Source organism: Globicephala melas, chromosome 16 (genome assembly GCF_963455315.2).
Source record: "Globicephala melas chromosome 16, mGloMel1.2, whole genome shotgun sequence".
Classification (NCBI taxonomy): domain Eukaryota; kingdom Metazoa; phylum Chordata; class Mammalia; order Artiodactyla; family Delphinidae; genus Globicephala; species Globicephala melas.
In genome coordinates this window covers 73,518,966-73,543,744 of record NC_083329.1, presented here as the reverse complement: position 1 = coordinate 73,543,744, position 24,779 = coordinate 73,518,966, and the positions used below count along the sequence as shown (strand labels likewise).

The window sequence follows — 24,779 nt, the reverse complement described above, 5'->3', positions numbered from 1 at the left end:
CATGAGGCTGTAGGCAGAAATAAGCTCCTCTTGGGCTGCCCTCAGTCCCTTGCACATGCGCCCACCTGGTGCCGCTCGAAACATCAAAGTGAGCAAGGAGGAATGGGGTGGGATGCCAATAAGACAGACTCACGGTCATCTGTAACCGGGTCTTGGAAGTGCCAGCCCATCACTCTGCCTTTCCTGTTCATGAAAAGCAAGGTCCATGTCCAGCCCACACTCAGAGGGAGGGGATTGCACAAGAGTGTGAGCACCTGGAGGTGTGAACGCCTGAAGCCACTTCTGAAACTGGCGACCACACTGTTCCTGCTGGTTTTCTCATAGTATTTCTTCTCATCCGACTTACCATTCTGTTCATTGTCGGTTTCCTCAAGTGAAAATGCAAGCTCTTTGAGGGCAGGGCTTTTCTAGGTTGTTGCAGGCTGTATCCTCACCACCCACACCGTCACAGCACATAGCCGGCACTGAATAGATGCTTGTTGGGTTGGTGCTGGTAAACTTCAAGTTCTTTACGATGCAGGAAAACAGCCACCCTCAGTGACTGTCCTTTTATTTTCCTGTGTTACAAAGTGATCCAGTGACAGGCACTGAAGGTTGATTTCTGTAAGAGTGAAAGAGGCTGGGGTGTGAGACCCCAGTGCTGGAGCCATCCTGGTTACCACAGTCAAGAAATCATAGACCTCACGCCTTCTCTGAGACAGCCTCACCCTTGTGAAATGACACTCGGTCCCTGAGCCTGATCTCAGAGTCTCCAGGGCTTTATAAGGGAGTGATGCTAATTTCATTAAATAGGTGTTTTCAAATATTTTAAAAATCATAATTTGTTAAAAATACTCTTGGGGGACAGTTTAGCACTATCTCTCAAAGCTTTAAACGCACATACTCCTTGACCCAGCAAGTCCAGAGCCTGGAATTATGGATTTTTCACTATATTCACACATGAATGTAAGGATAGGTATACAAAGATGTGCAATGCAACTTTGTTTATTATAGCAAAAGAATAAAAACACTCAATGTCCTCAAGTAGGGGACCAGTTAATTAAACGTGGGCTCATCCACATAATGGAATAGCGCACAGCTATTGGGAAGACCCAGGGAAGCCACATGTCCTGATGTGGGTGCATCATCATCTCATTTATTTAATCAACAGCGATTTCTTTAGCCTCTACTGTGTTCCAAGCATTGTTCTAGGCACCAGGGACACAGAAGAGCAAACTCCCTGTTCTTGGAAGCTTACGTTATAGTGTAAAACCACACACACACACACACACACACACACACACACGTGCAAATGAGCATGCAAAGAAATACAACAATGCAAATATAACAGGGTTCTAAGGAAAGCAAAGTGGAGCGGGGAGAGCGTGGGAGTACTGCTTCATAGCGCGTAGCCACTGAGGAACATCTGAGCAGACATCTGGGCAAAGTAGGGAGAGGTCAAGGGCATGTGGCACTAGCACCTCCCAGATAGAGCAGACAGCCAGTGCAGAGGCCCGAGTACCAACAGACATGCTGTATTTAAGGACAAGCACAGCAGGCTGGAGGAGGCCAAGTGGAGTGAGAAGGAGGGAGAGCGGGAGGCGGGGGACGCTGAGGCCAGGAAGATGGGGTGAGCTCGGGGGGGAAGCACCCACCCATCTGAGCAGGCTCTGGACCACTCATCTTGTAGGCTGCAGACTCAGGGGCAGGCAAACTGGTGCAGCTGCTGGGATATCGCCCCAGCTGGGTTGGGGCCTCAGCTGCCTCCTCCGTGTGATGGGCCTTGTTTTTTTCCCAGCATCACTCTGGGGCTGTGAGGAGGACAGAAGAGGTTGAGGACAAAGGTGGGAGCCCCACAGGAGGCCACTGCAACGGCCTGGGGAGGACTGCAGCTTGGACCAAGGTGGCCATGACCAACACAGGTGGGTGAGATTCTGAATGTGCTCTGGAGAACCAGCAGAACATGCTACTGGATCAGATTCACGGTATAAAAGCCAGAAGGGGGCTTCCCTGGTGGCGCAGTGGTTGAGAGTCCGCCTGCCGATGCAGGGGACACGGGTTCGTGCCCCGGTCTGGGAAGATCCCACATGCCGCGGAGCGGCTGGGCCCGTGAGCCATGGCCGCTGAGCCTGCGCGTCCGGAGCCTGTGCTCCGCAACGGGAGGGGCCACAACAGTGAGAGGCCCGCGTATCGGGGGAAAAAAAAAAAAAAAAAAAAAGCCAGAAGGGAATCACTCGTGAGCTCTTTGTTCTCTGTCCTGAGAAACTGAGTGAATATGGCACCTTTTACTGAGATGGGAAAAACTGAAAGAGAAGCAAGATTTGGGGGTGGGAAAAGCAGAAATTAAGAGTTTGTTTTGGGGAGTTCCCTGGCGGTCCAGTGGTTAGGACTCCGCGTTTTCACTGACGAGGACCCGGGTTCAATCCCTGGTCGGGGAACTAAGATCCCGCCAGCTGCGCGGTGTGGCCAAAAAAAAAAAAAAAGTTTGTTTTCGATGCATTAAACCTGAGTTGCCCACTGGAGGCCATGGAGGGCAGGCAGCTCAGTAAGTGGACTTCAAGGGGGAGGAGAGGCTGAGGGAGCAGAGGCGGGTTGGAGGGGAGCGTTGGGGGCAGGGTGGGCTGGTGAGGTCGCTCATCCAGGAGTGAGTGTGGGGTAAGCTGACGGCCCAGCGTGGGCATCCTTTGCGAACACATCTATGTTTAGAAATGGAGCCGAGGAAGGCACACGGATGAGCAAGAGGAGGGGCTGTGTCCGGGAAGCCAAGCGAGGAGAGGTCCGGGGTGGGTGTGGGGCGGCCGGCAGGCAGATGGGCACATCCAGGGCTGCTGGGCGCTGGGCGCATGTGGACAGTGGAGGGTCACCGCAGGCCAGTGGGGTGGAGGCCTTCAGCGTTCAGGCTTAGACAAGACTGGAGTCAGTGCTTCCGGCTGAGCCCTTTGACATATATTGCTGCGAGGTGGGTGTCACCTGTGCGCCAGGTGAGGAAGGAGGCCTCAGGTGAGCCAGTGAACACTGGCCCACACCAGGCAGTGGAAGAGCAGGGAGTGGGTCTGGGTCCTTGTGTGCAAACAGCTGTCCCTGCACCCGGCCAGCGGCCCCCTCGTGTTGGGGTCCAGGGGAGCCTGGCTCAGGGCGTTCTGTCACTCACAAAAGTGTCACAGGTATAGAGTACAGGCTTGGTGAGGCTGCAGCCCTACCCCACCCAAATACCCTGGCTGGGAGGAGCCGGCCACCCAGGGTCCCCCTGAGGCAGGTGGGAAGAGGCAGCCCGGGCGTGGGTCACACGTCCCTGTCCCTCCCGTGTGCCCTTGATCAGAGCGTCCGCCCTGGCAGCATCACCTCGTGCTGGCTGTGTCGTTACTGATGGAATCACAGCTTGCCGGACGAAGCAACAAGATTCATAAAACGCCCCAGGCATGACACATCCTCCCTTTGAGTTGGTCATTTGCTGAAGGAGATTCCACCGATGACTCATTCCGTAGATTGGAGAGTCCTGGCATCACAGATGGCCGAAGCTGAGGAGCCTTGAGAGAAGATTACAAATGGTCTTTGGGCTGATGGGCCCACGGGGCCAAAGGGGAACACAGGTGTGGCCTGTGGAGTATGGACTCAGACTCACTTCAGCGGCAGTAGGGAGGCATTTTTTGCACTGTGTCCCTAACTCCTGACGGTGAATCGTATCGGGCACCTGCCCCCTTGACCCAGACTCTCTGGTGTGACCTCTGGGCCATGATGTGGCAGCCTACATTTTCCCCAAATGACCACAGCAATATTTCTGCCCTACATGCTGTTCCAGAATCTTGCCATCCACCCCACCGCACCCATTCAGATTCTATTTCCCCTCTCCTTGAAACTGCACAGGGCTTCACGGCTGCCGTGATGAAGAGAACATGGCAGAGGGATGTAGGGTGACTTCTGAGGCTAGGACGCAGAAGGTGATATGACCTTGACCACCATGTTGTAAGCAAGTCCAGCTCCTACAGGGCTGTATGTCTGTGTCCTGGTGGACGGTTCCAGTGAAAGCAGAGGGTCTGGGCTGGCAGCCAGCACCCATCACAGTCACGTGAGGGGGAACCCTGGGTGATTCCAGCCCTGCCTGCAAGCCACCCTAAGCTAAGCGGAGTGGAGCAGAGACAAGCTACCCCAGCTGAGCACTACCCATGTTACAGACTGACTCATAAGCAAAAGAAATAATGGGGTTGTTTTAAGACAGTTTGGGGATGGTTTGTTATTCAGCGATAGACTGAGCAATAGACCTGAGAACAGTGCCCTAGTTGATCCCTGATAGACTGAGCAATGGACCTGAGAACAGTGCCCTAGGTGATCCCTCGCCTTCCCTGAATTTCTCTGTCCCAGGGATGCAGCACTCGCTCTGTGGATGACCTACTGAGGACGTGTGTGGACCCAGGGCTCCTCGTCCTGGGAAGCTCTAATTGGTTTGGGTCTGTGAGAGCCACTCAAGGGGGTCTGCCATGCATGGGAGGGGAAGTGAATCATGCCTGGAAGCTTTGTCTGGGGGTTTCTATTCAATGGGAAATGTTTTCCTGGTAGCAAAATGTTAAGTATTAGCCTTCAGAATGAGATATTTGGCCATTTCCCCAAAGGTTGTGAGGTCTCTGAATCCCTCCTGCGATCTTACAGCAAGCTGAGCTCTGGCCTGAGGAGAAATTGCTTTCTTTTAAGCCTCCACTGAAAACCACCAGTGGCAGGGCTGCTGTGAGAGCAAAAGCACACTGAGCAGGGTGGGCCAACGGGGCATCAAACAACATGCTGAAATTCTCTGGAATAAGTTTCACCAAGTGGGGGTCTGTGATTTTGTTTAAAATACATATTGTGTGATCACGCCTACACCAGTAATGCCCGTGAAGTCCCTTTCATTAGAACAACACTGACCTGTTACTACGTGAAAGGGCAAGCAATCACTCAGTAGCCCATTCCTTCTATCTCTTTGGCTGGATGGAGGTGCCCTAGATGGGTCACCATGGGGTTTTGGATCCAAGGTCTCTGCCATCAGTGGGTACAGAAAACCACCAAGACAGCAGGAGATGTGGGCTATGGCTCTCTTGTCCACTCCAGGCCTCCCAAAGCCCACATCTCCAGCAATTCTCTGACCTCTACCCCAGCAACATCAGAGCCAACATCCCCAAAGGGCCTCGGCCCCTAGCATGCACCAGGCAGCCTTTTCCTTCAGCATCTCCTCCTGAACCTCTGGTCGGTAATAAATACATTCCAATTTGTGGATCCATAAAAACAAAACAAACTAAAAAATTAAAAGCACACAAAAAATCTGAAATACCAACACACCCCCCCGCCAAAAAATTAAAAAACAAATAAAACTACTAGTGCTGTAAGTTCATTACCAGAACCTTCCTTACGGTCTATCAGTTTCCCGTGACTGCGCGGCTTGAACAATAGAAGTTTATTATCTCACAGTTCTGGAGGCCAGAAGTCTGAAATGAGGGTTGGTTCCTCTGAGGACCGTGAGAGAAGGATCTGTCCGAGGCCTCTCTCCTCAGCTCATGTCTCTTCACCTCAACTTCCCTCTGTGCATGTTTCTGTCCAAATTTCCCTTGTTTATAAGGACACCAGTTATATTTGATTGAGGCCCACTGCAGTGACCTCATTGTAACTTGATTACATCTGTGAAGACCCTATGTCCAAATCAGGTGACATTCTGAGGTACAGGGAGTTAAAGACTCCAACATATGGATTTGGGGGGATGCAATTCAACTCCTAATACAATGAAAAGAATAATATTAGGGTTTATGTTTGTCTCAGTAGGATTCAGGATGACTGCACGGTAGCCCAGACCAGCGACATGGGCGATTCGGTGGGCAGAGGGCACTGCCCTGGGGCCAGGAGGCCTGCTTTACTCTGTGGCCTTGGCCCATCTGTCTGGGGCCTCAGTTTCTCCATCTATATGATGAGGCTTAGATTGAGTGGTCCCTTTGGGCCTTTCTATCCCCGAGGTTGCTCAAGGTCACTAGTCCCTGGCTTTACACCACATAAGGCCTGGAGGCCTGCCCCGGGGCCACCCACTTCTGTGAGGGTGAGCAGAAGTGTGGGGATCACCCAGGGCACTCTGCCAGGCTGCGGCACGCAAAGGAGACACCAGTAGGCCTCCCTGGGAAGGGCCAGGCTCTTGTGTCATCAAGAACAAGGGACCAAAATTTCCCTTCCCCCCAAAGTTTCCTCACTACTAGATCTACAGGAGTTTTCCTTGGGGGCTGTATGGTCAGACTCTGAAGAGCAATGACTAGGGTTTAACGTAAGAGCAGAGGGCAGGGCAGGACGTGATGACAGGCTGGCACAGTGGGGAGCTGGTGCCCCCCCCGAACAGCTGCCGGAACTCCAGAGTACAGAGTGTGGCTGAGGGACAGTCGGGGCTTGGCGGGGAGGGGCTGTGGGATCAACACTTTGTCCACCTTGCATCAGCCTCCTCTGGGGTCTCCACATCGAGGGCCATGACAGGGTCTTCCTCTGCCCCGCCCCCCAGGAGCAGGTCCAAGGAGGACAGAGAGCAGGGAGCCAGCTGGGGGCAGCCTGGCTGGCCCTGACACTGGCTTGCCCACCCCCAACCCGGGTGTGGCTGGTGCGTAGTGGTGCAAATCTAAGCAAGTATGGCCCTCACCATGGAGGAGCGAGGATAACTCACCGCTCACCTGGCACAGCAGGAAGGCCAGCCCTGCAGCTGCGGTGAAGCCCATCTGCTTCTGGGCATAAGCCCCAGCTCGAAGCTCCCTGCAGAGAAGCACCCCGGGGACTGACCGGCAAGGGCTTCGACTTAAAGCTCCTCGACTGAAACAGCAGATCCTAAGTTTGCGATGGTGAGAATAAACAGTCGCTTAGGCAAGTTTCACCCTAAACCAAGAGTTTGGAGCGGTAATTCTTGCAGAGCAAAGATGGGTGAGTGAGTATTACCGTCAGGAGGTTCAGCTAAGCCCAGCTCCCAGCGGGGGTCCCACTGCTCTGGTCTCCGGCAGCACCTGGCCCAGTCTGCCCTGCCCTCTTCTCCCCCGGCCGTACCCCCTGTACCCCCAGAGGAGTCGGGCGCTGGGGTGAGGCCTCGTGAGATGGTGCCATGACCCAGACTTCCAGAAACCCATCAGCTGCAGGCCTGGGGCTCACCAGGGAGGTAGAGGAAGGGGGAGAAAGAGCGGATGGCTCAGATGGGCCCCTGCTCCCAGCAGCCTCCAGGGCAGCCCTAGCCCCCGGCCCCCCGGCTCCCTTCCCCAGCCCCATGGGTAGGTACGGCTGGGTGGCCCCATTTCTCATCCCTATCGATTATGCCAGCAGAGGCCTGTAGCACAGAATATAAATCATCGTCCCTGGGGTATTTAACCCAGGGAGGGTTAGTTGGAGGTGGCATCCCTTATAAGTCCCGCATCTGATGTTTTTATATTAATTCCTATAGTGGCCAGATTAATTTTTATTCCACTGACTGTTATCTCTCCTTCATTGAGTAGGAGACATTTCTGAGCAGTGCGTACATATCTCGTGGAGTATCAGTCATTTAGTGGGGTGCTTCCTCTGGCTGCAAGGTTTTCATTAATGAAAAAGGAATGAAAATTCCTTTGCTCCAAAGACTCAGCCTTTGGAAATAACAATGCACAGGCCAGCCAGAGTCACTGCCACCGTCACCACCGCCACCTATGTGTGCTGTCTGGAGGGGTCTATGAGACCCTGACTAAGGGTGCAGGGTCCCCTGGCCTCCCCTCTTCCCTCAGCTTCCCCAGTCCCCCCCTTGGCCATACACAGGTCCTGAGTCAGGCTCTACCAAGTGACCATGCCTTGCCAGAGACCAAGTCCCCTACAGCTGTGCATCTGGTCATCAGGAAGATGGCAATAGCCGTACTGCTCTGAGGGACCCAGTTGAAGAAATAGGTCCCCTGCAGGGGAGCAGAGCAGGCGTGTTCTGGGTGATGGCGATGGCGATAGCCCTCTTGCTCTGCAGACGGGGGAAATGCGTTTGCTGTAGCCTCCCTGAAGCTCAGTACTGTGCAAGGGTTGGGTCACAGGTCACAGTAGGATCCAGCCCAGTCACAGAAATGACCCCCCCCTTTACCTACACAGTGAGGGTGCTGGGTCCCCCAGTGGGCTCCAACAGGCCTGAGTCTCACATGAGGGACCCAGCTAAAGAAATGGGTGTTAGGAGGAGACAGCTGTATGCAAACAGAGGTGAGTCCCTGCAGGGGAGTGAAGAAGGAGTGTTCTGGGTGGGCTCCCAGCAACGCCAGGACCACGGATGTAAGCCAGGGCCGGAAGGAGGCTGGGAATAGGGAGGAGACACAGAGGAGGAGAGGCTAACTGGGGACAGGGCGTGCTGGCGGGAGGGTGAAGCGGGTACCTTCCACCTTGAGACCCTTACCCGCATCTCTCTTATCCCATCATGCTCTGGGGCAGTGGATCCCACAGTGTGGACCCAGGACCAGCAGCATCAGGAACCCCTGGGAACTGGTCCTGAGGGCAGCCTTAGAATCTGCGGGGTGGGCTCACATAGTGTTTGACCAGCCCTGCCCTAGCATTTGAGAACCGGAAGCAGTGTGGAGTGAGGGAAAGAAGCCCAGAGAAAGAACCCCTGGGCTTGCACCTCACCTGTAAAATGGGATGCTGCTACCACCCGGGCAGGTGCTGTGACCCTGAATGAGTTAGAAGCTCCAGTCCAGGGCTGCCCCCAGGTGGGATGTCCATAGCCATTAGCTGTTCTCACTTGCGCCCACCCAGGACCTCCCTCCTTTTCTAGGAGAGATGATTCAGACCCCACAGTTTTGCCATCCAGGGTGACCTCACTCAGCCTTTCTTCTAGGGGTCAGACATGAATAATTAAGCCCCAAACCTTTAGGATTTTGAGAATGCTGATAAATTACAGATGCAAATGGGTAACCAATCAACCTCCGCACCCCCTGCCCCAGCCAGGGTATCCACCTGGGAAATAAAACAGAGGTCGTTCCCTCCTGCCCCCCACACAGGCAAGGTCATGAGAGACCCCAACAATGATATGTAGTTTATGGGCTGCTTTCAGTTTGTGGGCAGCTGCTTCCAAGACAACCGTGAAAAAAACAAAGGTTGTTGTGAATGGGGTTAAGAAATGGGCCATATCCAAGTGTCTGGATCCTGTAAGGAAATAATTACGAGGCAAGAGCGAAGCTTTAGAAGATCATAGGTGCTCCATTCAAACTCTTCTCATCCATCCCTTACGCGGACTCCTGATGAGGGTCTTGACAAGTCCCAGGGGCTGAGGGGGTGACTTAGTGGCCTGGGATGGGGGGCTGGGCGGGGGATAGGGAGGGCCGGCACCCAGGTCCCTGCTCAATCCCAGCCTCTCTGCATCCATCTCCTTGTGCATTCATTCCTGACACAGCCTGGGATAAAATGACCAGGACCAGGAGAGGGGTCTGGGGTGAGGAGAGGGTCTGAGACAGGCCAGGGCTAGTGGGGCGGGAGATGGAGGAGAAGGGTGGGAGGGCTGAATTATCCACAGAAATGGAAAAACTGAGGTCAGGTTTCTCAATTACAGCAGCTGGAGCTGTTGAAAATGTGGTTCCAGGTGTCCTCAGAAGGTCTCCCTTAGGTGTCACCTGAGGGGAACGAGGGGACCTCCTTGCAATCAATGTGGAGTCTCGGTGTACTGGTTGATGAGAACATTTCTCCTGCCCCCGGGAGATGTCCCGTCTGGACAACAGCACAGACACGACTGTCCCTTCCCTCCCATCCCCCACTACCCCAGTGCTCATCTCACAGCTGTGCTAGGAAGTGGCCTGCCCGTGCCCTTGAAGCCCGCGCCACCACTAAGTTCACTTGGGCTTCCTCTCAGTTCCATCTGTGTGTTTTCTGTGAGCCAGGTTCTGGATCTCAGTGGGCCCCTCCTTTTCCCGCCTGGTGCCGTGTGCCCCTGACCCACCCACACCCACTGTGCTGGGAGGACAAGCCCAAGGTCCGTCCACCTTGGCTAGGGGTCCTCCCCACGTGGCCCAGAGCCACAGCACAGATGACCTGGGGTGAGTTCTTCCACGCTGGCCTCATTCAAGGATGGGAGAGCTGGCATCCAGCCCCTGTCTTGGGGGGCAGGGAGAGGGCTAAGCAGCACGCACGGGGTACTAGAAGCAGCCCCACATGTGGCCACTTGGTGCTCAGGCAAGAGCTGGGCAGAGGGCGGCTGCAGGACCCGGGGCTCCCTGAAGGTCCTGGGACAGAGCCCAGGATGGGCAGGTGGGGGCCTGTCTCTAAGTCGGAAGGGAGAAGCTTCCAGACATGATTGCATCTGACCTTCTCCTTGTGTCTCCTCGCTGGCATAGGGCCTGTGGTGAGCTCAGATCCTTTGTACTCCTGGGCTTCAGCGTGAGGGATCTTTGTAAAGTTTCCAATCCACAGAAAATTGCCAACCTCCAGAGGCCTCAGGGACCCCCGTCCTCCATACAGAGCCCTTCTCATCCCTGAGGACCAGCCATCAGCCTCCTCTAGGTGGGGGGATTGGGGAGGAGAGGAGTTGCTCTGAGGGAGGAGGGTGCTTCTAAGCTTCTAAATCAGCTTCCCGAGAGACCCCCATCCTCCGCCCCCCATGGCCTGGAGCACTGAGGTCTTCAGAACCTCCCAGAACATTCCTCAGTTGAGCCATCCCAGCCCAGAGCCAACCCCCAGGGAACCGGGAGAAAGAGAAGCTTCCCTTGCTGAGGATCTCTGTATCCTTCTGTTTAAAGGGCCGGAGGGAAAAGAAGGATTCTGAGCTTTTAAGAGAAAGTCTCTCAACAAAACACTTCCTGATGCTCGTCTGACACTAAAAACCTATTAAAGTCATAAACGTCTCCTGCAGAACACGTCTCAAAAATGTATTTATCTAAAGGGCATCTGTGTTTGGTCTCAAACTCAAACGCTCCAAATGTCAGGCCCCAGATGATTTATTTGGGGTGCCTTGTTCCCTCCTTGTGAGTCATCTTCCGGCTCCAGCCCCTGCTCCTGTCGCCCCTTCTGCTGATGTTTATAGACCAGACGGGCTCCCATTCACACTGAGAGGGCAGCCCAGAGGAAGAAGGGGCGCAAAGGGGTGTGAGTGTGCACACGGGTGGCAAGCACTGATGCTGTCACCGCAGACGGCCACGCCCTTCCCTCCTGCCTCCTGAGCATACCTTGTGCCTCTGCCCAGGTTGTCCTCTTGGCCACGAGGGTCATTTCTCATGGCAGGTCACCCGACCGGCACTCTGAGTCCTCAGCAGGTCCCCACGCAGAGGGCTAGAGATAAATACAGCACAGTTAAACCAGGAAGCGGGACTTCCCTGGCGGTCCAGTGGTTAAGACTCTGCGCTTCCAATGCAGGGGGCGTGGGTTCCATCCCTGGCTGCGGAACTAAGATCCCGCATGCCTTGCAGCCAAAAAAACAAAAACCAGGACGCACACTGGGCCTCCTTCAGATTGTCTAGACGGAGCATTTGAGCACGGACTGGGGAGAGGGGTACTTTGGAGCCGAGACTTCTGAGCATTGAATAGGAGCTGAACAACAGAAGGGGCCAGGAGGAGGCATGAAGAGCTTCCCAGGCAGAAGGAACAGCCGGTGGAGGTCAGTGGCCAGAGAACACGTGGGGAGTCTGGGACCACGGAGGGGTGCTTAGGAGCAGAGGGACAAGGGCCCTGGAGAGGGGCCGGATGCTGAGCTCCCAGCACTAGCGAGCAGGCCCTTGGGTCTCAGGCTGTTGCACAGAGTCCCCTGACAGCCCTTCATCACCGCATCTTAATATGCACGAGCTCATCAGCCCCTTTCCAAAGAGGCCCCTGAGAGCAGGGCCCTGCAGGGCTCACTCTGCCTACAGGAAGCAGGGATTTCAGGAGGCATGGTCAGGCTCGGGGGCCAAGCCTGGAGGGGAACGGAAGATTCCCCAGGGCGAGTGAGAGAGCGTGCCCAGGGTGAACCCCAGCAATGCCACTGTCGTTCTGGGCAGGGGGGTGACTACGGCATCTTCAAACCACCAGGAAACAGAGCGGCAGCTGCTGGATCAGAGAGCCCACTGGGGCTGGCGAATCGGCAGGCTCTGATTTCTCCGTTCTCCCTCCAGTGGGGGAGCTTTGGGCTAGGAGCCTGCCCAGCGCCCAGAAGCCTCCAAGAGAGGCTGGGAAGGTGTTTCTTAGAGCATCAACGCCCAGCAAGTACACTAGCCACATATGACTATTCAATTTTAAGTTATTATAAATTCAGTTCCTCGGTCACACCAGCCACACTTGGCCAGTGGCCATCGTGTTGGAGAGCAGAGGGCAGGAAGTTACCACCACTGCAGAACGTTCCACTGCACAGCGCTAGGGGATGAAGGCCTGGCTGGCCGGCTTCTCAGCAAGCAGGGAGGGGCCCCATCCGGGCTGGGTGAGGGGTCTTCAGCGGGACTGGGAGCCCCCAGTGCGCCTAAGCTCAGGTAGCAACCCTAGGGAGGTGCTGGAGAGGAAGCAAGGAGGGCACCCTAGATCTACCTGAGAACAGCGCCCCCTCCCACCTGGGGCAGCTGCAACAGTTGAGCGAGGTCTTCGGGGCACTTCCGGGGTGGGGGTGGGGAGAAGGGGGCAAGTAAGTGCTCTGCTTCTCCTGGGCCTGTCTGCAAGCACAGGGGACTGGGGGAGCCACCCAGGCTGTGCCCTCACACCCTGGCCCCCCCAACAAGGGCAGGTGGCTGGCCCCCCTCTCCCCGGCTCCTCCAGCTCACAGCGCACCGCCTCATCACCCGCAGGCCTGAGATGGATGTGGAAGTTGCACACTGTGCCTGGGGCTGCAGCCCACACCATCCTGGGCAGGGAGGCTTTGGAAGACATCGTAGGGTGTTAAGTCAACGGACTTCCTATTTGTCAGCACACCAAGAGCGCAGCACGTTTTTTCGGCTCCAAAAGACTGCCCAGGTCAGAGTCTTCACTCTGCAGATCCTGCAGGCTGTAACCCTCTCAGAGACCAGAGCTGCATCTTCCAGAGGGGTGAGCTGAGGCTGCTGAGAAGATGCTATCATGGGGAGACAAAGGACGGCCCCCTGTCCCTGCTGGGGCAACGCAGGGAACTCCAGGGCACGTCCTGTCACCTCCCTGCTCCCTGCGGGCAGCGCTGTCCCCACAGCTCTGTCTTTGCCCAAAGTCAGCTCTCCAGGACATCCAGCCCTGATAAACACCCCGCCCGCGTCTCACCCCATCTGGGGTCACTTCTGACTGGGCTGCATGTGTGCCTTACGTGTTGATGATTGTCCTTAAGAAGCACCCAGATTGCTTCGTTCACTGGACTTTGGAAAGGGTGCCTGGAATACAGTGAGTGCCCAGCAAATGTTTGTTAAATAAATGAACTTTTCAAGAAGAAGGGCAAATGGGAAATGTGCAGATCGGGTGAAATACAGACCCAAATATGGATTTTTAAGCAAAAACAAGTCTCAGCTTTATCCTAGTGGATCATTTTAGGTTCCATGACTGGGGAGGGGCATCCAGAGCTCCTCCCTGTGGACCCTGGTTGAACATCCCTCCCACAAAGCAGGCTCCCCTGCAGGGTTCTGGCTCAGACCCCCCCAGCTTTGTGATTCTGCCCTCCCACAGAACATGCTATCTGTCACCAGTTTTGTTTTCGTTTTTTTCACTGTGGCCCGTAGACCAAATTGAGAAGCATCGTCCATCTTACCTGAAGGTTTTGCCATCTCAGTCTTGAAACCGGAGAAGTCGTAAACAGGTTTTGCGATGGTAAAGGGGAAGCTTCATTTTTCATTCACCTCTAGCTAGTAACTGATGGGGAGGTCCTCCTTCGCTCCCAGAAGCAAAAGGGAAAAGAAAGGGCTTCCCAGGGACAGGATAATTTGTCAGAAAGTTATGAGAGAGCACAAGCAGGGCTGTATAGGAAGTGTGTATTGAATGATATGACACACTGGCTTCTAATTGCTGCTGCCTTTCTGATCAATAATACATGTTTTCAAAAAGCCTTCTGTTTGCATTTACACAATGGACTGTAACTACTGCAAAGGATCCATTAAGACCTATTTTAAAAAGTGCATTCGTAAAAACTTGTCTAAATCTGCATTACAAGGCAGATTATGAAACTGCCTTGGGAGATGCTTTTTCCAAAAAGCATTCAGGCCGTATCTGCCAGACTCGCCAATTCAAGCTCCCTGTTATTACCACGCTCACTCATGAGCCAGGATGGGCCTTCTTTGGTGTCCTTGAGGCAAGAGGCGGGCACTGCCAGGCCTGAGGCCCCATCAGGTTCCAGTGGTACCCTCGGGCTGGGGACTCGGTGTGAGCAAGCCCCCAAAAGCCTCAGTGAGGCGTCAGCATGAATCAACCCACTGCTCCTGAATGTGTAAGTATACGCCCAGATAAGTGCTGCTGTGGCAGAGAGGCCTCTGGGGCTCCAGGGTTCTCCCTCCTATCACTGAGAAAGCTGCAGGTCCTATGGGGAGGGCCAGAGACAGGTGTTGGCTCCTACAGGCCGGTCTCACTGGCTGCCGTCCCCATACAGGGTGTGATTCGTTACCTATACAGGTGGGGAGCCAGAGCTGAGGGCAGCAGACAGCTCGATGTAGGGACCACCTGCTTTCCGTGTCACCTTAGCAATGTCCACCGACCACTTTGGCCTCGGCCTCAGCGTCACAGCTGATGGGAATCAATGGTGACAGTGACAGCTCATGCTGATTGCCGGGGACTCACCTGTCTTCAGGCACCTGGGGGGATGGAGCTCCGCCTTCCTGAGGCCCAGAGACGTTGCAAACTTGCCGAGGTCACACAGATCAGAGACCCAGCCAGGATACAACTCAGAGCACACCTTCAACCTTCACACAATGTCACTGCCCCCAGCCTCCCACCCAGACATCTCCTTGGACTTCAGAGGACCCTGGAAGAAGAGAAGAAAAAAAAAAATCTCATTTTCTGGGGAGCCAGAAACTGTGCTGATTCTGTCAATGCTTCATTTGGGTTCAGCCTCACAACACTGCAAGGCAGTTACTGTATCGTTATTTGCATGTTACAGATGAAGACGCTGAGGCCCCAGTGAGGCAGCTAGCCTGGTTCTTGTGCTGGGGCAAAGGAATGGAGAAGAGATTCTTGCAGAGAATGGGAGGGAAGGAGGGGAATGAGGAGAAGGGGAGAGCAGAGGAAGGAAGGGAGGAAAGGAAGGTGGGGCAGGAAATTGAGAGGAGAAAAACAACTCCATTGAAGAACCCATGGAAGGGTGAGTAGGGCAGAGTTGAGGTCAGGCCTTGTCTGAGTCTCACAGGGGTGTCTCTTATGGATATGCAGGACCCGAGGTCAGCAAGCCAAGCACTTCACCTCTGTGCTTTCCTGGATCCTCCTCTGGTCAGATCTCTGGGCATGCACGCGGGTGAGGGTATGCACCCATATCCCTGTACGTGAACACAGGTGTATGCACATGTGGGTACAGGGGTACAACATATGAGGGTACAGGGGTACACATGTGAGGCTCCCCAGACCTTTTTCTAAGAAGAGGGCAATGTCCCCAGCATAGTGTCAGATGTCCTCTCAAGACCCCCAAGGGTGGTGGAGGAGAGTGGAAGGGCCTGAGGACTGAAGAAGGGACACAGCCTCAAATGGGTCCTTGAGGTGGTCACACGGAGCACGACCAGACATCCAGCCTGACCCGTGTCAGCCAAGGCTTGGCCAGGGTGGTCCCTGGGGGGGCACAGGGGTGGGGCTGGTTGCAAGAATGGGCCAGGCCACCCCTCTTCCTTCTGCATTCTTCTGCCACAGGAGCCTGTTGGTAACAAAGAAGTTCCCCTCAGGCCCTCCCTTCCCACTCAGGTCCCTTCCCTGTGCACAGGCCTGAATGTGCAGCCTTGGTTGTTGTTACTAGCACCAGAAGTAGGGCCTGTCTACACCCAGGGGAGTCCCCCACGGCCAACTCCGGCCCCATAAATCCAAGGGCTTGGGGCTCGGGGAGCGTGAGGCAGGCAACACAAGGTCTGGTGGCCGCAGGGTGGCTCTCCCGAGCTGGCAGCACTGTGCCCTGGCCTCCAGCCAGCAGGCCGGCTTGGACATCTCAGCCGGCAGAGCCCCCAGCCAGCCTGTCTTGGCAGCTCCTCCTCATGCCTGCGAGGGTGACTTCACTTTGACTTCATATCTGCAGAGTGATGTGCAGAGAGCCCTTATTCAGCCGTGAGCTCAGCCAGGCAAGGGGGCGGGGCTCTGTGCACAGCCGGAAGAAGAGACACTGAAATAGGGGCACCCCAGGCCTAGGTACCCTGGACCCTCCCACCCCAAGGCCCCTTAGGCTTGCATTCCTCTGTGCCTAGGTGAGGGCCAGACCACAAAAGGCAGCTAGCAGGTGGGAGTAGAACAGTGGACTTTTCCCACAGAGGCCTAGAGCTCACCTCCAACCTCCAGGACCCCCCATGTTGGGGACCCAGAGTCTTCCCTTTTGAGTACTGGATGTGTTTATGGACATCATTTCTTGGGGCAAAAATTAAATTCTTTGGGGCTCCAGTTCCTCCTCGCTACTTGCTCTGCTACCCAGTCAGCCCCCCATCCTAAGAATTCTTCTGTTTGGTTGGGGAGAGGGAGTACCTACCCTCCAAGCACCCCATTAAAGCCAGCTCCAGAGTCAGTTTCCTGGTTTCATTGGTTGGACCAGTCCTAAAGAGGCAGGTTCACAAACTAACCCTAGGACACCCCTAGAGCGACCGCGGACATTGGAAGCCACAGGCCAGGCTCACCCCTGGCGTGCGCAGAAAGTGCCCAGGCTCCCCTTCCCCCACCCGGGCACTTCCCCTCCTCCCGCCTCCGGCCCCAAGAGAGGCCGCGCTCCCACCGCGCCTCCCCCCTCCGAGAAATGGCTGAGGATGCGCACCGCGCCCGGAGCCTGGAGGCGGGGCGCCTGCCTAGTCTCCACGTCCACTCGGGCGCACCCCCGCATCCCCGTGGTTTCCCTGCCCTCTCTGGGCGGCGGGGAAGGTCGAAGCGCACAGACCGAGAGCGGGCGCATAGAGTGAGGAAGAGTGGCTGTGCGTGCGGAGGTGCGCGGATTGGGGCTGCGGCTGGCGGGCCGGTACCCCGGGTCCCGCACCTCGCCCCTACTCGCGCCCCGCCCGGCCCGCACCCCGCGTCCGGCACTGGTCTCCTAAACCGCGCCCCGCGGGAACCGCACCAGGCATCGCCTGGGCGGGTACCCAGTGCCCCGCCCTTACTCCCGCACCCCGCCCGCCCCGCCCGCCCCGCCCCCTCACCGCCCCGCCCCACCCCGCCCCGCCTCGCCTCAGGCCCCGCGACCGGAGCCCGGCGCGCAGCTGCGGAGAGTACCGTGGAGCCCGTGCCCCGACGCTTTGCGCCCGCAGTGTTCATCTCGTCCACCGCGTCCCGGCCGGGCATGGGGCAGCCCGGCTGAGCGCCGCACCCCGCCGCCGAGACCCCCAGCCCAAGCCACCGTCCCTCTCGCCGCGGCCCCAGCGTGCACCGGCGATGGAGAAGGCGACGGCCGGCACCGTGGGGCTGCGGTTGCTGCTGCTGCTGCCGCTGCTCGGCGAAGGTGAGTCCTGCCGGGGACTGGTGCCCGCAGCGGCCGAGGCGAAGTTGGCACCGCGCGCCGAGCGGCTGAGTGGACGCATTCGGAAACGCCTTTCTGTTTGCGGTGGGCAGCGGGCTGCGCAGTTGCCGGCCGCCCGGGCTCGGCTGCGAGCGGGGTGGTGTGGTGGGCAGGGCGCCTCGGGCCCCGCGCACTGGGCGGGTCTCGGGCTGGAGCCGGACTCGGGTCGGAGCGGCACGCGGGCCGGGTGGCCGGGGTCGGTGCCCAGGGCCCTTGTCGCAGCCGCGCTCCCCAGCCTGGTGGCGCCTCGCACCACAGCGGCGTCTTGGAGCGAACCGAACGGAGCTTGTAGCCGTTTCGGTGCAGGTGGGGGAGGGCGGGTGAGGTAGCCCTAGAAAGTCTGCGACTTGGGCGGGGAGGAGTTGTGTTTCTGTAAAAGATTGCTCCGTCTTCGTTTCCTTGTCGCTCTACACGTCGGTGCATTCTTCCTCCAGCTCTGATACCGTGGCTAGCCGCGGGATGCGGAGGGGATCTGCTGTTTTGAAGAATGGTTGCTTTTCCCTTGTGCGTTTTTGCCGCTCTAGTCCTTAAAAAACCCAAAAGGCTGTGGTTTCTAGGGAGGCTGCCCTCGAGGGCCCGCTCGGACTGGCCCAGCACAGCCGGCTGAGGGCCCGCCGTGGCTCCACTCCCACGCGCGGCTTCCGAGTCCCGCGCTGATGCCAGGCGGGGACACCTGAAGGTGCGGCCTTTGGGACCATTTGACGGCTCTGGGCCGACCTGTACCAAGTGCTTTTGACCATCCTGCAGTGGAGTAGGGCTGTGTGCCGCCAACATCGGTGCTGGGAGGATTAGATGTGGCCTTGCAAAGGCTGGTCACTGCCGCCACCCCCAAAACCCTGACGGGATGAGTGAACCCCAAGGCTGTCGAATCTTTGCCCGCCCCCCTGCCCACACACCACGAATTTTAGTTTCTCTCGAACTGTCCTTGACTTCCTCTTCTTCAGTACTCAGTATGCACCAAGTTTCCCTCTGAGAGAGGAGTTCCGGCCACCCTCCCCCTCTGCTTACAAAGGGCTTTCTCTCCCTGTGGCCTTTGGGAACAGAAGAGGTGGTGGTCCCCTGCGTCTGGCCCTGGGTCCTGCACAGACTCTGGGTTCCCAGGCCTGCCCAAGGCTTCATTTGTGTGACTGCATCTTGAGCTCACGAGGCAGATACTGAAGCTAGAACGGGCCCCCAGCCCATCATAGGGAAGGCAGGGGAGAAACCCTTTCTTTGACCTGGGGAAGAATGGGGGAAAGCATCGGGAGTCTGGGGGTCCAGTGCTGTGAGGGGAAAACAGGCAGGAGGAGGCTGCAGGCAGGGCAGAAGTAAACACAAGGTGTTCAGAAGACCTCTTGTAACTCGGGGTTGCAACTTTGTGGTTGTGGGCGGGTGATCAGGTGTGAGCCGGAAGCCAGAGCGTGCTGGGCAGCCTCCGAAGCTTGTGGAGGATTTCCTGTGCCTGTCCCACGCTTAGCCAGGGGTCCCAGCTGAGGCCGTGGGGGGCTGGAGTTGGGGGGTAGGGGTGCGAGGGCAGCCTGTGACACTTGGCGGGAATGCAGGTGGCTTCTTCACAGCCTGGACGCATGGAGTTGGGTGATCAGAGAAAGGCTCTCCAATCCAGGGAAAGCAAGTCCCCTGCCTCACCCACCCTCCCATGGGATGAGCAAGAAACCACGATTGGTGGCACTGGGGGTTGAGAGGTGGCCCCGCGATACCCAAGAGGAGACAACGGGCCCGTGGAGAGGCCTCCGGGCACCCTCTACCCGGAGTAGCAGTGCTGGAGCTGTTGAGCCTGGCTCTCAGTGAGCTGCTGCAGACCGCCACCAGTGAGCTGGGCCGCTGCTCCCACCCAGACTCGACCAGGCTGGGAGCAGCTCGGCCCCGGGGCGCCCTCTTGTGGACGCAGCCCTCCTGTGGCCAGGCCTGTTGCCTGGGGGATGGGCCGGGTCTCCAGAGGAGGAAAGCCTTCCCGTGCTGGCCCAGACACCTCCCCGAGACGCGAAGCTCTCTTCTGTGCTGGGGGACTGACGAGAGGAGGGTAGGGAGGCAACCAGATGAAGAGGCAGCGGCCAGGGAAGGGAAGCACTGCCCCAGGGCTGGCAGGGGTGGGCTCGAGGGCCTAGGGATGCTCAGAGCAAGGTCCTGGGGCATAAACAGACCCTCACGGTGTGCCCCCCTCCTCGTGTACACACTCTCATTGTGTGTGAATGCACACACCTTCAGAAAAAGGTGCCAACCCAGACACAGACTCCCAGAGTAAGGCAGGACTCCTCACCCACACGCTGGTATCCGTGTGAGCGCACGCACGGCCCCCCCTCACACACACACTTGAATCCACGCTCACACACTGACACTCACTCTTGGTCATCACTAAGACACACTTCTGCCCTTTCTCAAGGATATGTGATCATGAGGCCTGTGGACACACACACACTCACGCAGCGTGGCTTGGCCCTTCCCACTCCACCCTCCCCCAGGGAACCCAGCCCCTCTCTCTGCCACTCACACACACTGGGACCCCCACATGTGTCCCCCCACAGGGACACCTGCCCCTCCCCGCTCATACTCAGGAGCACAGCCCATCAACCCTGGGTATCCTGGAACCAGAGCTAAAGAACTTCCATCTAAAAGTTGTTCTTAGAAGTTTCTGGCCTTTTGCTGCTCCAGCGCAGGTACAGGCATCCCCATGGCATGGATGAAGAAACTGAGCCCCGGCTTCTGGGGATCCCCCTGAATGTCTCAGGCTGACCCGTCACCCATCACCATCTCCCTGACCTCCAGCTGCTCCTCACCAGGCCTCACATCGCTCATCTTTCTGGCCTGGCTTCTTGGGTCCCTTTTTGCTCAGCACCTCTAGCCACAAGGAAAGACCTGCGCTCTCTGTGTGCACACCCTCTGGGCCTCTCACTCCCAGGTACTGAAGAAAGGAAAGCTGGCCACGACTTAGCAGCCCCCTCTCCAGGCTGCGGGGCCCACCCCTCTGCTGTTGGACCTGGGTTTGCCACTTTTGCCTGGACCGGCAGGTGCCCAGAGCAGCCCCTCAGCCAGGAGGGCTGCCCTGCTCACTTCTTTCTCTCCCTTTCAGCCCCTTCCCTCTTTGGCCAGAGATGAGTGGTGTCCTGCTCCACCGGGCTTGCCTGGGCCCAGCCTTCTCTCTCTTCCGCCCCAGCCCACTAAGCCACTCTGGCCTCTGGGAGCTGCCTGTGGCCCACACTGGCTGTCCTGGGCCCTAGCAGAGTCCAGCCTACTCAGGGGCCAAGGGGCTGGGTCAGCTGGTGGGCTCCTCAGGGTGGGGTCTGTGAGCAGAAAGCAAATGGGGAAGTTTATTGAGACCATTGCAAAATTGCCTTTATTCTGCAGAATTGCTTTAGGGACAGCTAAGTAAATCAGTTTCCTTGGTGGTGAGAAGAAAATGGGACGCATTCACCTAATGGGGAGCTAATGGCCTTTCAGCCAGGGGAGGAGAAAACTCATTTAAAATTATGGTATCTCTTAAACTGGAGCATGGGGTGCCAAGGGGAAGGGAGGGCCAGGAAGCTGCTGCTTCCTCTGAGGCCTTCCCGCCTCTGTGACTTGAGAGAGGACTCCTGCATCCCCTGGTCTTCACTGGATAAGGCTGATGCCAGCAGTAGCCACCCCCAGGGGGCTCATGGCCTGCCGGTCCCGTCCTGAGCACTGCCTGTCTGCTAGCGCACTGTATCCTCCCGAAACCCTGAAGGATGTAGCCTTATTTTCCCATTTCACAGGTAAGGAAACTGAGGCTCCCACAGCCTGTGAACTTGAATCCATGGAGAGGACTTTGTGTCTCCCCGCTCGGGTCCTCTGGGCCCCTTCTCTGGGCCAGTGGCGGTGGGGACCAGGAGGGGTCCTGGGAGAGGAAGGTGGCCCTGAGCCCACTCACCCACTGGTGACCCTCCTGCTCGGGGCTCCAGGGGCCCTGGGGACAGCCTGGCCCGGGTCTGGGAGGGAAGTGTGCCACTGTGCTTCAGCACCTGAATCAGGAGCCCCTCGGGGTCTGGCTGATGCTCAGGTGGGACCGCTGCTTTAGCTGTTGTCTGGGAGTCCTGCAGGTCCGGGAACTGCCACCAGCTGAGGTCTGGTCATAGCCAGCCCCAGGGGAGGGGCGTGTGTCCTCTGGTGTGGCAGGAAGAGAGGCCTCTGTGCTGGTGGTGTAGGCTGGATGTGTGGCCCCTGCACCCACCCTCTGCCTGGGGACCCAGAACCCGACAGACGCTACTGTGCTGAGGAGGGGCTGGACTTCAGGGCACATGGGTACAACTGTGTCTCCTTGTCCAAGAAAGGGCCCTCCTGCCCGGGGCTCCAGGACAGACTGGGAGAAGAAAGTGCCCAACTGGGAAAAAGGCAGAGCTGGAGAAGCGCCCCCCCAAACAGTAGTGATGCCTTCTGTCCTATAGGAGCGGCTGCATTTCGGCTATGGAACCCCTCCCCCTTCCCGTGGGCGTGACAGGGCACGCTTCTTTGTGGGGGCACAGTGTTCAGGCTCAAGCCCCCGTGTCCTCTCCTCCTTCTCGTGTTTTCTTCCTTCTCCTCGTTTTTTTCTTCTTCCTTCTCATTTCTGCAGTTGTTTTTCTGAGTGACTCAACAGTAACAGTAATAGTGATGGGCCCACAAACACTCCCCGAGGGACCACCTGCCACCTGGGGAGCTTCTCCGGGGCTAGGGATGCACTCCGGGAGACAATGGAAGGTCCCTTTGACCTCAGAGCTGTCTCCTTGTAGGGAGAGATGGGCAGTAAAGGAGGCCCTAAGTAGCCACTTATCTCAAATGTATGGGTGTGATTTCAGACTGAGGTACACGGCAGGAGGCCGGCTGAGGGGTAGGGTGGGAGGGGATGGTGGGCAGCCAGGCGGGGAAGTGGCCCTCCTGGCCCTGGGCCACAGGTGTGTGATGGCAGCGGGGGTCATCTTTTGCCATCCCCCCCCCATTTGCCTCCCCTGGGTTTTCAAGGGCCCATCTTCCGTGCTTTCTGGGTGGGGGTCCTTAACCCCTGGAAGGCTGGGGCATTGGTATGGCTCAGAGAGACCAGGCCCAGGATGTCCCTCTGAGGGCCGTGACCTGGGTGGCCTGGGGAGGGCGCTCCTGGGGGGCTTGAAGGGGTGGGAAGGCTCAGGCCTCCAGAACCCACACGGCTGTCCTCTCCCTGCCTCAGAGCAGCAGAGAGTTGCGGCGTGTTTAGGGGTTCAGGGGAGGCTGTAACTCCTGAGACAGGGCTCCATCGCACCTCAGAGGACCTTAGAGGATGGGGCCCTCTTCGGGCTGCAGCTCCAGGACACCTGGGAGGCCCTGTGGACGGGACCCTCGTCCTGCCCTCCTCCCCCTGCCTGGTCCTCCCACAGTCCACCTTCCCTGAGCTCTGGGGCCAGGTGACACCTGGGCTTCATCAAGCTCTGGCCTCACAGCTATGTAATTGTGGGAGCCCCTGGGACCCGCTTCTGTCCCTGAGGCTGGAGGATGTAAAGCCAGTGGCCCTCTGAGCTGTCCACTGGGCAAGGTGGGGGGCGGTGAGAGCAGCAGCGAGGTGCCACTGTTCCCTTAGCTCCTCCCCCACTGGAGCTGACACCCCCAAGAAAGCATGGTTGTGGGCGCATTGACGCCAGTGGGACCTTGGGGGAGGCAGTTCAGGCGCCACCTGGGCCCTCAAGGAGAGCAGGTGGCCGGGCCCGAGCAAACACCTCTGTTTGCTTTCGCCTTGTGAGTGGCTCCACAGAGTGTAGCAGCCAGGGCACCTCTGCAGAAAGGTCACCTGTGCACCTGCACAGGCGTGTGCCCACCTGGTGGTCCAGCTGGTGCAGGCTCTCCATGACATCAGCGAAGCCTGGTGGGCTCTGGCAGGCAGGGACCAGTTCTGGGACCTGCTCAGGGGAGATGCCCGTGGGGGCCCCAGCCCCCCTCCCAGATTTGGGTACCGGCGGTCGCACCTTATCACAGTCTTAAGCCTTCGCTCTTCTGACATGGGCTGCTACTGTCTGGGTTCCGCAGGGCCCTGGGCTCCAGAGAAGTGCCTGAGGGGCAGGGTGGCAGGGAGAGGGAGGCAAAGCTCCGAGCTCTGCCCTGAGCACTGGCCCTGACCTGCGCTCTGATTGGAGAAAGGGTTCCGCTGCTAAAACAATCAGAAAGCCCCTGGCAAGACAGTGGATGTCAAAACTGGTTGCAGTCTCCCCCTCCCATGTGGCTATGGGATTGCCAGAAAATTCCGAGGGTTCTCACTCTTAACAAAAAGGGGAAAGGGAACAATGTAAGTTCCTAAACTTTAACTAACAGCCTGGAAAATGCTTGGGAAGATGTGCACTCTGTGTGCCAGGACCTGAGAGCGGGGTGAATGGGGGGTGACCTGGGGGCACACAGAGCGATGGTGGGAGTCCGAGTGGAGAGAAGGAGTTTACTCAGTTTCTTACTCAAACTTTCCTGCCTCTGAAACAGCCAAAGACACAGACAAAGTGAAGTGGTGGGAGACCCAGAAGCTGGGGGCAGCTCTTGGGTGGGCTTTCTCCTTGCCTGCTCCCCCATCCTGCCCTTCCAGCATTGCCTGTGGGCCGTCCACTGCTGTCTGTTCTCTTCTTTCTGGGAAGGAGAAAGGCTGGAGTTGAGAAGCAGGACTCTGTTCCAGCCGCCACTTAGCCATGAAGTGGGCACAGCACCCGCTGCCTCCTCGCCTGTGGAAGCAGGGTTAACACGCACTTAGCTCTGTGAGCACTAGCTTTGCCCCTGGGAGGGGTTGAGCCTTGTCAGACGGGCACCTGCAGGTGGTCTCTAGGCGACTCATCCAGCAGGACCACACACGTGACTCCACAGGGCCTCGTAAAGTCGCCGCTGTGGACCCTCCCGAATCTTTGCTTCTGCAGCCTCCCACCCACCTGTATCTGTGAGCAGGAGAGACCGTGTACTTGGGGGCGACAGAAACCCCCAGTCTCAGCGTCTCAACACAGTCCGTTTGTCTCCTGTTCGTGGTGCCCCACCCCCCTGCCCCTGTCAGCCGCTCCACACCTGGCCGTGTGCACGGGGAGGGGCACAGAGCCCTGAGGAGCCAGACCTGGAGGGGCCTGGGGCACTTTGCCCATGTCCACGGGCTGGTCTGTCACAGGGTCCTTCTCTCTGCAAGGGAGGCTGGCGCCTAGAACATAACATAAAATTAACTGTTCTGAAGTGAATAATTCGGTGGCATTCAGTACATTCACAGTGTTGCATAGGCATCACCCCTGTGTGGTTCCAGAACATTTTCATCACCCCCAAAAGGAAACCCCATACCCATTAGGCAGTGTTGCCTAGT

The 24,779-nt window shown here is 57.4% G+C and overlaps 1 protein-coding gene and 1 long non-coding RNA gene across 8 annotated transcripts in view; one reads left to right on the top strand and one right to left on the bottom strand.

Annotated features, from left to right (window-relative positions):
- The window catches only part of RET (ret proto-oncogene), a 262,367-nt gene that overhangs the window by 184,109 nt on the left and 53,479 nt on the right, over window positions 1–24,779 (top strand). For 6 of the 7 annotated variants that reach the window (XM_060285978.1, XM_060285979.1, XM_060285974.1 and 3 more), the window contains one exon: window positions 1,778–1,901. In XM_060285978.1, coding sequence (XP_060141961.1) covers window positions 1,778–1,901 — 124 coding nt within the window. Of the gene's footprint in view, window positions 1–1,777; window positions 1,902–17,187; window positions 17,453–24,779 lie in introns of those variants that run through there. The other variant, XM_030843936.2, reaches the window with a different exon arrangement.
- Window positions 1,102–17,492, bottom strand: LOC132593591 (uncharacterized). Its single transcript, XR_009559255.1, has 6 exons — window positions 17,227–17,492; window positions 14,626–14,809; window positions 11,106–11,208; window positions 6,645–6,795; window positions 3,322–3,506; window positions 1,102–1,790 (listed from the first exon to the last, which is right to left on the bottom strand). It is a non-coding gene; the product is annotated as an uncharacterized lncRNA (long non-coding RNA).